This window comes from Stegodyphus dumicola, chromosome 4, assembly GCF_044657685.1.
Source record: "Stegodyphus dumicola isolate Sdum_Otavi_A_Nest chromosome 4, ASM4465768v1".
Lineage (NCBI taxonomy): Eukaryota > Metazoa > Arthropoda > Arachnida > Araneae > Eresidae > Stegodyphus > Stegodyphus dumicola.
Genome location: NC_140771.1, coordinates 74,361,619 through 74,377,323, shown reverse-complemented (window position 1 = coordinate 74,377,323; position 15,705 = coordinate 74,361,619). Strand labels below are relative to the sequence as shown.

At 29.2% G+C, this 15,705-nt stretch overlaps 2 protein-coding genes across 4 annotated transcripts in view; one reads left to right on the top strand and one right to left on the bottom strand.

The window, feature by feature from the left end:
• The window catches only part of LOC118203760 (uncharacterized), a 39,649-nt gene extending 31,112 nt beyond the window's left edge, over nucleotides 1-8,537 (top strand). The window contains exons 5-6 of one of the 2 annotated variants that reach the window (XM_035376049.2): nucleotides 1,110-1,280; nucleotides 4,745-8,537. In XM_035376049.2, coding sequence (XP_035231940.1) covers nucleotides 1,110-1,280; nucleotides 4,745-4,878 — 305 coding nt within the window. In that variant the 3' untranslated portion in view covers nucleotides 4,879-8,537. Of the gene's footprint in view, nucleotides 1-1,109; nucleotides 1,289-4,744 lie in introns of both variants that reach the window. The other variant, XM_035376048.2, reaches the window with a different exon arrangement.
• A 138-nt stretch (nucleotides 8,538-8,675) lies between these two features.
• The window catches only part of LOC118203759 (N-acetylgalactosamine-6-sulfatase-like), a 76,674-nt gene continuing 69,644 nt past the window's right edge, over nucleotides 8,676-15,705 (bottom strand). For both annotated transcript variants that reach the window (XM_085815093.1, XM_085815092.1), the window contains 3 exons: nucleotides 15,049-15,170; nucleotides 13,155-13,272; nucleotides 8,676-8,906 (listed from right to left, as the gene is read on the bottom strand). In XM_085815093.1, the coding sequence (XP_085671219.1) occupies nucleotides 8,820-8,906; nucleotides 13,155-13,272; nucleotides 15,049-15,170 (327 nt within the window). In that variant the 3' untranslated portion in view covers nucleotides 8,676-8,819. The remainder of the gene's footprint in view (nucleotides 8,907-13,154; nucleotides 13,273-15,048; nucleotides 15,171-15,705) is intronic.

The window sequence follows — 15,705 nt, the reverse complement described above, 5'->3', positions numbered from 1 at the left end:
ATCTTATAACATGCAGTAGTCCTGGACATTTCTAACGAGTGTAGTGCCGTCTGATCGCGGCTCAACTGTTTGCAGAATTCAATTAAATTGGGAGCTACATTGAAAGAAAGAGAATTCTCGGCGATAAACGAAGTTATTAATACCTCTTGGCGTGCTTTTCTTGTCACTGTATCCAATGGCCGAGCATCAGTCTCCAGTATTTTTTGAATTAGCATAATTACTTAAAGTCATTGAATGTCTAATGCACTTTGAATATTTTATGTGTGTCACAGTTTTAGAATGATTTGTGAAAGCCTTGAATCCTTCCCCCACCATACTTCAGCAGTGAGTTACAAAAAACACAATATGCTTGTCCAGCAACATTTATTTTCTTGCACCATGTGCCGATGGTATCCCCATTACCATCTCTCCGTTCAATCCAATTCCACCTAAATGCATTCTGGACACCTTCTTCTAATTGTATAATATCACTATTTATATCGAGAAATTTCATAGTGAAATTCTCTTGCGTACATAAATAAAAAAATATTTCAATAAACGAAATGAAAAATTTACATGTGCATCAATAAATGAAACGAAAATTTTACACAGCAGAGAAAAAAAAGTTGAGAAGCAATCAATGACAAATATCTAATACGGCGAAAAATCCCCCTATTTTGAATCCGGGGAATCCTTCCCCGGATCACAAACACCCTTGTTTATAATAACGGATCTGTAGTCTTCAAACCTGTAATACCTCTGGAACTGTATGCTGCAAGGACATTTTCTTTGAAATCACACTTAAAAAATCGGAAAACACTTACCGAATCTCGTATAATAATAGTTTTGTGTTCATGGTACTTAAAACTGCAAACATATTTTGAAATTTCCTGATCAAACAATCTGAATTAAAAACATAACTAATTACCAATTTCTAAAGCATAATATGGATATTTAAAGTATTTTAAGGATTAAAAATTATTATTTTTTATATTTTCAGTGTCAAAAATCTTTAATAACTGTATTATAAAACGATAAAAATCTGATTCTTTTTTTAGTAGATATTATGCATTAGAGTTGGATTTATTCAGTTATGCTATAATTCAAAGACCTGATTTGCTTAATTTCAGATGACACTTCAGGGACAGAGATCTTGGGAATGGCTGTTGGTGCATTTGCTGTTTTTGTAACTGTACTGATAGCTTGTGGCATCTTTGTGGCGGGTGTTGGAGTATGCCTGTGCCGAAGAGCCCGCCTGCAAAGACAAGATCTCGATGAGTGTCAGAACCAGCCTTATCCCAGTAAGCGTGTAATGCCAATTTTTTGTTTTCTTACTGTTATCTCTTAGCTGCCTATTTCTTTATCGTACTGTGTTGTGCTCCGTAGTGCCCTTTGATTTGTTTCCCAGGTAACTTTTTAGAATTCTTTTATGCATGACGTACTTATTTTGGCATGCTACAGTTAGACATCAAAGGACGAAATATTTTTCTGTGCGGAAGTGGAAAAATTTAGATAATATAATTTGTTTTTGTACATTAGAAAATAGATCCTTTTATATGCTTATGACAGCAGACTTTTAAATAATAGTTTTTGTCAGCTTTTTGTAGAATATTGTTTTTAGAGCTAATTTCTATGATTTAAGATAGTTTCAAAATTTGCTTTTTATTGCAACAAGTTTCATATTATTTTACGATATGTAAAATTTTATAATAATTTAGGTAATTTTTATCCTACTTGGAAAGCAGACAGAAAAAGAATCTTGAACTTTAATTTTTGGCATTTTTCTAGTGAATTATAATATAAAAATATGCAAGTTAATTATAATAATGATTATTTTATATAAAAAGTAATGGGATATAATAGTAGAAGTATCGTAAATTTTATTTATATATTTTTTCTAAATTAGAAGTTAAGTTTTATGGTGTAAATCAAAGATTAATTTTACTACTGAATGAAATTAACATGAAATTGATAAAGAACTAGATCTGGAATAATATTAAAAATATATTAAAAATAATTTTAATAGTCAATGATTTAAGATGCTTTTATGTTCTAATTTTATATTTTAAACATTTGATTTCAAAATATAAAGTAAGTTATCTTATCAAGGAGGTAATAGTTCTGAAATTATTATTTTAATAATATAAAACCAAATAATGAAGTGCATACCTGGCTATGCACAGAAGAGTGGATATTTAAAAGATATATTTTCTTACTCAACAGATTTCTTTTCGTATTGATTCATAGATAGTTTCTTTTTGTGTGTGTGTTTGATATTTTTATTATCTACATAAAATATTTTAAGAAGTATGAAATAGCATTTTCAGACCACTGTCAAATCTCATCATATTGGCCACTTCATTTACAATGCTATATTTTGAAAAGCCCCACTAAATTATAGCCTTAGTGTTTTAGTTCACTGCATATTTAGATTTGTAGTGTCAGTATAGCTTACACCGTCATTTCGAGTTATAAGATTTTAGGAATTAAGTAGTTGCCAGAAAATTTTGATACTTCTGTATTTCCCTTGATATTAAATTGTTGCTAATTTTTTTATTTCTTTGTACATTTTACATATCTTTTTACTCACAGAATACGATGATGAGACAAAGTGTGTAACAATGAAATGGAAAACGATGAAAGGAAGAATGATAAGACAAAGTGTGGTTTTAAAATGTTTCCTAGAATTTGGGTTTTTCAGTTAGACTCCAGTTTCTGTCTATATATTATATTTTGACAAAGGATGGTTTCATTAATAAGGGGGGGGGCTTTACAAAGAGGAAAAACAGGCTAGCAATGCAAGAAGAAAAAAGCAGTACCTTTCACCATTTCCAAACATAGATGATGCATTTTTGACAAAGTAAATAAAATAAGCTTAATGAAACCAAAGTGTTCCAGATGAATCTTATTCTGCAAGAAAAGGGAGTACAAATTTCTAAAAAATTATTCAAAGAGGATTTCACTCATACATTCAAAGATTTCAGTCAAACCATGTTTAAAATTTATGAAGCTATTGTTGTTGGTCCTTGAGTGTTGCAGTTTTCAAACGATTCCATTGTAAGAGATTGAAAAATAAAAAGTGAGTGGATGGGGAGAAGTAAAATGTTAACAGTTGTATTAACAGTGAGTATGAATGTTTTTGAGAAGATCACTTCATGGTGATCAGAAAATTCAGGAAACTGAATGACTATTATTATAAAACTGTAAAATCATTGTCTCTCTGAGTTTAATCAAAATGCTAGTATACCAGCAACAATTTAGAAAAGAACATTGAAGCAGTTTTCAAGTATTAATTGCACAGCTAACGAATTTAAAAGCTACTGAACTTGCAGTCTTGCTACAAATGCTGCTAGTATTTTATGGATTAAACTGCAATTTAGAATGTAGAAATCAATTTCTTCATAGAGATTTGATTGAAATGCTGATAGCAAAAAGGAGCATCATGTTTCTAGATGCAAAACTGAAAAGAGTTATGTGATATCCAAAAAGTGCATTTTTATATTTTAGACATGTTAGTTATCAACTCTTACGAAGAAGACTTTTCAAGTGACTTATCATCTTCAGAAATGTGAATGTGATGTTCTAGAACAGAGGTTCTCAACCAGAGGGAATTTCATAGTTTTATGAAAAGGATGTGGTCATCTTTTTATTTACCTGTTAAGTGTTTATAAAAAACTACTTTTATTCAAATTTTGTTATTTATCAACATTTCCCATACTTTTATTGTTTAATTTATAAAACACATTAAAAATAAATCTAAATTTAAATGTATATATATTTTTAGAGTTTTGGAAAGGGGGGAGGGGGATGTTCACTTAGCAATGATGAAAGGGAGTGCATGGGGCAAAAGAGTTTGAGAACCACTGTTCTAGATGTACTCTGATATATAGATAAAGACTGTGAAGCTTTCATTTTTCAACAATATAATTCTAATGATACTGAGAATGAAGATGATAATTGAATTTGGGGGGGGCACCATCTAAATTTTATATTATAGGCTTTAGACATTATAAGATCTTTAGCAACATCATGCAGTGCTACTACAAAACATTTTAAAATTGTTCACAATTGAGATAGATAGACAGCTACTCAGCTTTTGAAATAAAAATAATTACGTTACTATTTTTTCAAACAGTGAGTAGTTTTTGATTTACTTCCCAACTTTTGCATTGTGCTATACATAAACAAAACTGTGTAAATAAATTATACTTAAAAAGAAACCACTGTTTATTTAAATTTTAATTGCACTTATTAAGTTACATTATAAATATTAAAAAAAATTAATTTGATGTTGATATTTGTTTAAAAAATATTGTGTTTGCCCACGTTTTTTTTTGTAACTTCTTTTATTCTCACCATATATTAGTTTATCTTCTTTTGCAGTAATTCTTGCAAAGTCTCTAAGGGTGACCTTATGATGAAGTTTCACTGCATATATATTTCTATTTTTTAACTAGGACTTAATTTTTAAGATTAGAAATACCAGAATTCTATGCAAAGATGTAGGGAAACATAAATTAGATGATTAAAGTAAAAAAATAGTTATCACTTTATTTGGAGATCTGGCTAGAATTATGATTTCAGTCAAAAATTCATTTGTGTTCTAGGCTCCAGCTGAATAAGCCTTGATCTAAAGTAAAATTTTAATCCACAGTGTATATATATTTCTCTATTTTAATTGAAAATTTTCTAGCGTGTGTGTGTCTATTATTAAATGTAATAAGTTTCAAACTAGATGTACAAAGTGATTATGCATTTCTTTTAGCTGCACCCAGATACACCACTTCTCCCAACCAACACGAAGAAAAACCCCCACCCTATCCCGGAGGTGGATATTCTCCAGGGAGTGGCATCACCTATAAAGTGCACGGTGAAAGCCTCTACTACCCAACAAAGTGAAAATTGGCTTGTATAAAATGATTTTTCCCCCTAGTGGAAAAAGGGTACGAATTGCATCAGATTGGATTAAAGCTTTTAGAGGCTTACTGTGTACTCCAGTCCACGGTAACTGCTTGGCTAACGATTACATAATGTGCGTGCATTTCATAGAGCTACTTGCAAAGCATGGTTTGAGATTGGGTGCTGTAATACTAAAATGTTGTTTAATTGTACCACTTAATACCTGTATAAGCTTTAATCCAGTTTTGTCTATATGCGATAAATGGACTGCCTTCATATGTATGTGCTAGTTTGCATTTACAGCAATACCGTCTTGAAAAAAGAAAAATATCTGCACAATCTCTTGTGGTTTGTACTTTGGAGTTGGTGTCATCAAAACACCTGCCTTTTTAAGGATTTGTCAAGTAATGATTTATTTGTACATGTGCCACTTTGGGAAATGGAATTCATCAGGTTTGATCCAGGTTTTTATTATTGCAGTTTATTTAATTGCAATAGATATGAACTACTAAAAAAAGTGTACTTTGATTATGTATAGTAGAGTTTCGGTTTTATCTTTTAGCGAACAGCATATTTGCTGTGTGTTACTTAATTTTTGTTAGAATATCAAGAAGTTTTAATGCAAATTCTTGATGTACTCACTGCCATCTGAATAACACAGAATTAAAATCATATCAAGCTTTCATCATATCAGGTACTGGAATCAGTACGTGCATGCATACTTGAGATTTTTTAATCTGTAAGCACTTGCAAATAGTAAAATTGCAAATTTTCTTACACACATGAAAAAATTATATATTTAATAAACAATTATTCATTTTTCTGTAAAAAAAATACATTGAGAGATACTTCGGAGTCAAGTAAGTAAAGGAAAAATTGTATTAAGTAAATAAAAGGGGAAATTGCAGTTTTAGTATAAACTACTGGCTGATTTATAAATGGAACTTTGCTCTTAGAAGCATATAAATATTTAATATATTAGAATTGTTCCTTGCAATTATTTATTTCAACTACCTGGAATATTACTTTGAATTTCATAATTAAATTTTAAAACCTGAAACAAATACTTGATGAAATACCATTTTTATATGATAGTTACATGCAGTGGCTTCTTGTTTTTCACATATTTGTACATCCTTTTACAATATATAGGTTTTATTTGAAGTTGAAGAATTTACATGTTTAGCATATTTTTAAGCTAGTAGGTACAATGGAAACTGTATTTGAATTACTGAATCTCATTTGCATATTATAATTTGAATAAGAGTGAAACATACTTGGTAAAAAGAGCAGAAGTTTTAGTTTTGTTCTGAAGCCAGAATTATATCATGATTTGATATGTGACTAGTTATTTTGGAAGAATTAAAAGTAATATAGCTAACTAATAAATGAAAAATGTTATCTAAAAAATGTAACAAACTAGTGGTTGAAATTTATCTGTCTCTGAGAGTTAAGAATACTAGATCTTAAGAAGCACTTCTTGAATTTGTCTTACAAATACTGAAGTGTGTTTTAAAATTGTTTTTTCTGTAAAATTTTATTTTCTATTATTTGAATACATGTAAAATAATTTTTATTAAAAACCTGCAGAAACTCCAGAATTCATTTTAAAAACATTTTCCAAAATTCTGCATGTGATTTTAGTACACAATATTAATTTTCTAAAATTAATACATTTTAGAATTTAGTGGCAGAATGTTAACAGAGTTAATCTAAAACTTAACCTTAAAAATAAGATTTGATTTTGGAGTATTAGTTATATATTTTCATAATTTATATTCAAATAGCTAATTCATCTTTATAAATATGGGGACCAGCTGCTTTTATAAATATTTTATTAATATACGCCCTGTTTCTTGTCTGAGAACTGAATATCTTGTTCAGATTGGTGTAATTTTCCCTTGACACTTTTTTGTATTTACAGAGTAAATTATGTAATCATTTTTCTTATCAATAAACTTTTTAGATTTTAATGAATTTTTTAATTTCTATTAAAAGGTACAATAAATTTCTCGATATTTTAATTGCTTTCAAACTGCTGAAATAATTATCTTATAAAATAGCAACATTTTGCATGTGTGCCTTGCAAACTCTTAAATGTGAATGTATCAAATTTTCAGTTATTTAACAGTTGGCTGGTTTTATGAAGTCACAAATCAAATCAGTGTTTCAGTCTTAAATAGAATTATGATTTAACAGTTTAAGTGTCTGATGTGTGATAATATATTGTATCTGTTTTATAGATATGTAAAAACATGTATATTAATTGGTGCACATATGCTTGATAGTGTATACTTAATATGTTTTGCACTAGACCATTTAATTTTTTGTTTATTTTTGTGTTGAAGTTAGATGTTGGTAATAATTTGTAAATATTCATTAACATGTTTTTTAATACTGAATGGGGGATATTCAGAAACAGACATAAATTATTTGACAAGCTGAATATTATAGATATGAAGATCGACTATAAATGAAAAGTGCATATGAAATTTTTCTAATTTTATACAATTATTATGATTCTTCCTCCTTCACTTTAAAAATTTATCCTGAAAAATTTTCAGAAACTGCTTTTTATAGTTCCGTTAGTTTGCATCAAGAGACTTTTTTTTTTTTAATTCTGCTTGTGCTGCATTCAGAAGTATCACAGTGCTTTATTTATTTATTAAGCTAACTGTGTCTTCATTTAACACAAATTTTAAAATGTGAGTAAATACTTAGATTTGGAATATGAAACTTCAGATATTTAAAGAAAATATAATTCTGCATATAGTGTTTTATATTTAGTAATTTTATTTGTTTTATGTAATAAGACTTTACGCACAATAAACAGTGCAAGGTTATAGTGTCTTCCGCTTTAGCGTCTTCCGCAAACTCTTTTAATAGAAAACATTTTGAATTCTAAAATTTTAAGAATCAACTTCTGCTATATCAGTTTTTCTAAATAAAACTTTTGTTAAAATTTAGTTTTATTAATCGAAATTATCTTGACGAGTTTGTGCAATTAAAAGTTCAAGAAATTGAAATATTTATCATATAAGTTATTTTTGTGGGGCTGAGGAATTTTAATTGTATAAAAAATGAAAAACGTTCAGTGCACATTCAAAACAATCACATGGACATATCGTTTTAAATATGTTGTATGATGGAGATTGTAGTAGAGTGTCATATAATGTATCATCTGCTTATTGCCTTTTTATAGTTATTCAAAGGCATTCTTCTAAAAAATAGCTAATTGTGAAATTAGTTTAAATTAAAAATTTTTTTGATATAACATGTTTCATGTGGGAAAAAATGAAGATAGGTATAAATCTTTGCAGCAAACTTCCCGTGGATATGAAAGGATTAGCCTAGATGTTAGCCAAAATTGTAAATTACATTAAAGATTGTAAAATGCAGAAAGGCTGTTGAGTTTGCATGCAAGTATGACACTAGAGATGCTTCATTTTGAATGTTATTATATTTAATCGCATTTTTGAGCATTTGTGTGTGTTAGCATGCGAGTCATTTTTGTAGAATGCACAACAAAAGGAACATTTCATCCGAAGTTGCCAAGTATTTTTCCTTGGCTTCACATAGGCATATCATTTCTTTTTTGTATTTTTATGGGCCTTTGTATGTATGTGTGTATGAAGCCAAATAAAACTTTCATGTGTCAATCTGCGTTAAAATTTTGGATGTTGAAAAAACATTTTTATCGTATTTCTTTCCTAGAATAATGTATAATTAGAATAGCTATAAATTCCTTATGGGATTCATTTAAAAAAAATCATGTGAAAATAAATTTTTAACTGAGCTACCAACTGCTAATTTTTAATACATTGTATTTCATTTACAGATATTTAAATATTAAAGGATTAGAAAATTATGACAAAAACTAAAGTTAGTATCAAATATGTAACAATTTATACATCTTATAAAATAAAATTCAAATTATGATCTTAATGAGGCCAGTCACATTTATAAGGCTTTGAAGGTGGTGGATTCAAGCAGTCATTGAGTTTCTTGCACCCAGGTGGAGACCAGTGCTGTAAATTAAAACATATTTCAAAATTTGTTCTAATTGAAAGAGTACATGTAACTTAGTGAGGTTAAAAAATAAAATTTCATATTAGATATTTCTGGCAGTTACCGATAACAAGATAAAAATTTCATTGTAACAGTATAGTTATTCAAATATTTTATTTATAAGGAATTTTGAATTTTCTTACATTTATATGATATTTAAAAAGCCCATCTATCCTTTGTACATGGTCAGATTAAAAATCTTAAAATGTATTGGAATGTAATTAGTATAATAATTTGAGGAACAATTCCGTTTGAGCAGCGTTTGTTAAAAAATATGTCAACAACCACACTAAATATCATGGCTCGAGATTTCTAGTTTTTGAATAATACAACTCATTGAATTTTTTTTTTTTTTTTTACCTTTTGAGTAAGATGGATTACACAATTTGGCAGTAACCTAATGATGAAGACACTGGGACAAGATTGTTTCGGGGCACTGGAATTATTCATAGGAACAGACTTCTAAAAATCATCTGATGAAGTCAACTTTTGACTCTTATATGATGCTGTTACATATGTTCTTGTTGTGAGAAAAAAAAAATACGATGTGTACACCACATGACTTCCTTGTACGGAATATTAAATTATATGCATTTTTTCGTGCATTTCATTTAAACTTATTGGGTTGTATTAAATCTACTTCGCTGACAGCGCATAAACCACAATAGAATAAATGCATTCTTTAAAATTCACTCTAGTATTTGTTTACCATAGTGACACTCTAGCGCTACATTCACTTAACAGTATTATATTTCGTTCATATTATAACTCAGATTGCACAAAATTTATATCATTTAAAGAATTATCTAATCGTTGCCACATGTTCTATTCAAATGCTATAATAAAGCTAGAACTATGTATAAAAGAAATTAAGCAAACAAAACAAAAAAAGAAACAGTTTTTCACAGACGATTGAGTATTTCTCATTCAATTAATTTAGTTCTCACTTCGCGAGAAGGCAAAAATACATAAAAACTCAAAATATCTATATTAAAAATTATGAAGTAAATCTTAAAAACTTAGTTCCTCAAAAAAATTCCAGAAAGGATTAAGCATGATTTAATTGGCAATAATAAATGAAGGTGTTATCTTTGTTGTTGCAAAGCTAAGTTTCTCTAGATTGGCAACAAATCCACTAGTCTGCTGTTTCAAATGTAAACAAGCAATGGCTGCCATCAAAAAAATTATTGAGCTTAGCGGCACTTAAACAACTTTAAAATTGCTGATAATTCTAAAAATACTGCATACAAATTTACTAAAGGCGTAAAAACCTTAACCGGAAGATAAGAACAGCATAATTCAATCATTTTTAAAGCAAAAAATGTACAATTTACAAACATATAAGAGTAAAGAAACTGAGATCACTGAGCCGGGTAACAGAGTGGATATATATATAAATATATTTATATATGTTTGGTGCAGCTGATTGCAACCAAAATACGAGGTACACATCTACATGTTATGGCAGTCCTATATACAAAATTTCAATGTTCTGAGGCTACTCGTTTTTGAGTTATGCGAGATACGTACGTATGTACATACGCCACGAAAAATTCTCTTCAGAATTAATTTTAAAGCACTCTTATAATTTTTTTTGAGGAAACGAGTCTTTTATTCTGTTCTTACATACAAATATCACGCAAAAACATCGTTAAATTGCATTCGATAGCGGTCAAAATGGATATTCTTGTTGAAATGTGCTGCCTGAAACTTTTCGCGATTACAATACTTTTTGAGAACCAAAACAATGTTTGAAGGTTAGCTTCTTTCTTTCCTCAGTGCTATTCACTTTATCTATCTGATGTCAGGAATTGATGTCAACTTCAGTTAGAAATCAACCATAATATGATTGTAGACTGGAAAAACTTGAGAGAGGTAAGTGCGGATTCTTTGATATGTTGCAAAAAGAAATAAAATCAGAGCCAACAAAAATATGGAGCCAGATGTTATATAAAAATGGTAACATCACAAAGTCTTTTCAAACTATCCAGCGAATCAAACCTAAAACTTGAGTTTTCACAAAAATTCCTGATGAATTCTGGATCGGAGTTAGAACTAGATTTTTCATGTTTTAAATGTTGTTCTCTCATTCAGCACCATATATTTTTTATAAAACTACCTTTTCAGCTTTAACACTAATTAAAACCAAATGTCCTTCAATGTTGAAACATGTTGAAGATGCTTTATGTCCAGCAGTGCCGATTATTGCACCAACATTTAATTTGTTATGCAGCAGAAAACGAGTACATCTGTCTCATAAGAATTTTCTTTTTGTCTGCTTAAAATTCTTGTATAAATCTTTAAATACTTCTTTTTATATGTATATTGTTTACCAAAGAAGTAAATTATTTATGGAAGGATATTTATTTTTATATCTTTATTTTATATTTAATATCTGGGGTCGCGAAAAAAAATCTCAGTGATAAAAAAGAAGTTGAAAAAAGTTTAAGAAGCCCTACTGTAAACAGTGATGATTGCCATTCAGGAAAACATCGTGGATGGCAGCATTATATTTTCAGACTGCTGAAAAGGATATGAGAAAGGGGAATTAAGAAATTCTAGCTGTCAATATTTTAACTGTGAATCACAGTTATAATTAATTCTATACAGCCCCAAACTGGATGCTATACCTAAACTGTGAAGTGATTGTATGGCAGTGCTAATGGCAGAATAAACAACATTGGAGCACTGCTCACCACCATTTACTCATATTTGATAGAGAATTTATGTAACATCGGTCATATTCAAAAACCAATTTTTCTGCAATATTGAATGATATTTATGCCACTGTTTAGATTGAAATTTGTTTTGTTATTCTATATTTCAATTTTTTTTTTTTATTCTAAGTAATGAAACTAATTTTCTTTTTGACTATTTACTAGATGACAAAAAAAAGTGGGTACATTTTAAAGTGATACCACCCTAATGGAATTACACCTAATTTGAATATTATTTGGTGTTTTAAATTATTTAAAAATTACTTTACACATAAATAATAATTACTTTACACATAAATTACTTTACACATAAATTTAACACATAAAATAACGAGGAAAAGTAGAATTTGCAATGAAATATGAAGATAAGAGTTTTAGAACACTTTGTGCATTAATGCTTAGCTATCTAATAAATTTATTTAATATTTATGTTTAATAGTTTGTAACCCTTTACAGAAATGAAGCAAGACATTTGACATTCAACATTTTAATCAAGAACCTTTAAATTAGAAATTTATTTAATTAAGCGTCATGCATTATAGTTCTATATTTTATCTGACTGACAGCTTTTAGTCTCTGTAACTAATTTTCAGAATTTGTGTTGTTGAATTTTTGAAAAACAAGCAAAAGTTCTTTCATCATTGCGATTATTAAGATATGAAGAACCATTATATCTCTGTGCTAATGGTTATTTTCTTTTCATCATTATTTTATGCGTTACCTGAGTTTTGTCACTTCATTCATCAATAATTTTAATACTGTCAATGTAAAAGAATTCAAATGCACATAAAAATTTTGAAAAAATTAACACAGAGAAAACAAGTTAAAAATATTCAACTATTAAAGGCAGATAAAGGGTGTAGTTAATAAAGCTGGTATTTCCCTAATTAAATAAGATTTCTTACTTTGCTTCTATTTTGTATATATGCACAATATGTATATGGAGGGAGGAGTTTGAAAGGTCTGACCAAAATAAAGGTTATATGAAATTTGTTACACTTAAAAAGGTTTATGTTATTCAGACACTGACGTTAACCAAAGCATTACAGGTCATGGCCGTTTTCCTTTCCATTTTAAAAGGTTTAAATTACAAGAGTCTGACCTCTGTGATATCTGTAAAGAACCGGGCACTGCAGAGCATTATGTGGAAAGATGTAAATATTTCACTGATATCAGGAAGGAGTTTTAAAAAAAATGATGTTTTTAATATATATGATATTTTAAATGATTTTAAAAGACAAAAAATTTGCCAGGAAAATGATGGAGAGGATTAATCATAATAAGTTTACAGTTGGGATTTTAATCTGAATTTTGTTTTTAAGTTATATTCTTTATGTCTGCTGAACGTTGAAGGTGCTGTTTCTGGCATGCTCTGGCGCAGCTCACAAAAAGGCCATAGGGCAACGTAAAGTCTGCCAGGAGGGTTGAGCTGCGTCCATCGTATGATATGCACAATATGTATACATATGCAATATGCCGAAATGAACTTACCATAACTGCTTGATCACAGATATTTAACTGTGGCTTTCCTGGAATCAGGGTGCTTTTATGTTTGTATACTTCTTTGAAAATTGTTCCTAATGCGGCTTTATATTCATTGGAATTAGGACTGAAAAATTAAAATATTTATATTATTAAGGAAATATATCCATTTTATCATAATCACAATAATTTGTGACACAAATAGCATTTCTTCTCCTGAGAACAGGATCCTCCAGGGAAGAAAAAGTCCCCCCCCCAATATTTTCTAGGAATAACCAATGGCCTTATTAATTTGTTTTAGTTTATGGTATGCAATAATTTCCTTTTATAAACATGCAATATTTATTTCTGATTTGACTCTGGACTCTCGCTTATCTAAACTAAAGAACTGTATTTTCTAAGAAGGTACTGATTGGACCTTTATTCAATGTCTGCTCATTGCAGATATTAAATAAAGATAATGAGTTCGGTAATCTAGTAATATTGAAAAATAAGTTAGAAGTAGTGATTTAGTCAAAGATAGTATCCATGCAATCTTTTCCTAAAAAAAAAAAAAAAAAAAAAAAAACTGCTTTTCTTTTATTTCTGCTGTATTTCATTTTTATTAAACATATTTTTCTTGTTAGCATTTAATGAACGAAGCATTTATAAAAGAGAGAAAATATCATACATGCTTATCAAAAGTAATCATAAAATAATAAAATGAAAATTTTAATACCAGTTTAATCCACTTTTAAAATGAAGGTAAAAAGAGAGAACTGTTTGCCAAGTTTAAAGTACTTGTTTGTGTGGTATATACTAATTTGAACCAGACACTTGAAAAAGTTTAACTGAAAGTTTTAGTCAGTATTTAAAATGTGCATAATTTCACTAAACTATCTCACAAAGAGTAAAAGAAGGGAGGTTGAATATACAAACAATGAAATTTATGCACACACAAATGTTCAGTAACTATTATTTTATCATTAAAAAGTAGATGTATCTTCAATTTCATAGCAAGAACTCGTTTTAGTTATATTAAACATTTAGAGTAATCATTAATTGTCATTAATGTTGACTGAAGATGATACCTCTGCCAACTTGATTCTATGGAATGCAATTTGATTTTGTACTTATGTTTAACGAATTAAAAACCAGCACGGGTTGTTTCAAAATAAATTTGGATACTTCTGTTATTGGGACCGAATTCCGAAATGTATGTATATGTGTGCATGTACATATACACGCACACATAATGCATTACTGAATCTGGTCCCAGGGGAAAAAAAAAAAAAAAAAGAAAAACCAAACTAAATTTTAGTTATTTAAATAAATTAAATTTGTGTGATTTGGTTGATTAATTAATTCTGACAAAGCACACTGAGAATTTTGAAAAAGTCAGGTTAAGTTCTTTGGATTATGGGAAAATGCAAGTGGACTATTTGTCTAAGGGAAGGGATGATTTCATGGAGGATCTCTTTAAAGAAAACTGGTTCATATTCATGCTACACATGTGAAAAATTACAAAAACTCTCATGCTACTAGCCCATTCATCAGGACATAAACTTGGGGTGAACTACCAGTGTTCAGCAATCTTATCACTCAGCAACTAGGGCTCAAACTTTTAAAGAGAGAAATTAGCTTCTCCTGATGACAACATATAGAAAATTATGGAAGTAGGTTTCTATCTTTGCTACAAACTGAAATTGGGATGAATTGTTCAGCAATCTATCCAAGAAACTGTAGTAAGCTATGCAAATTTATATCTCCCATATGCAAAATGTTAAACTACTGATTAGATAGATGGGGATAACTCAAATGATCAGTAAAAAAACTTACAAATTTTATGTCTAACGATGATAATTAATTAATATTATAGTAATTTCTAATAGATAATCATGATAAAACAAAAACATCAACATACTTAATTAGATATTTTTCTCCAGGATCTCTTCCAAGATGAAAAAGAAGAGGTTGTGCAGTATGATTAAGTTGTTCATGGCTTGTAATACCTTTCAAATCCATACCAGGGCAAAAATCAATTCCCTATAAAAAATTAAACATTTGTACTAACTAATCAATTATGCAGCTAGCTGCTTAAAGTAATAATTATAAAAAAGAAAGAAATACATAATGGTTTTAATGAGTCCAGCTATTGTCATTTTATAAAAATATTTTAATATTTTAAACTAGAATGCTCATGCTTTAACTCTTTCGCATCGAGAGAGGACCAAATTTCTTTTACTCAAAAATCGAAAACGCCCATGTATACGAATTTTTGTTGGAATGCGTTTCCTTTCCCCATGACAAATTGAATATTACAGCGTTAACAATAACCTATTTAGGTAAAGCGACGACAACTTTCTTGGACGCTTTTACCCTGTGTGAAATTCATTCTTGGAATGGGATTGCAACTTCGGGTATCAACAGCTAAACATTGACAGTAAACAAATGAAAGTAACAGAACTACTTTAAGTCGCTTGAAAAGAATGATTGACACGTTATTTAACAACTCTTGAAAGCAATGAGCAATGCAGTAACGTGATGGGGAAAGCACTAAGTAGGAGATTATTCAGGCGGT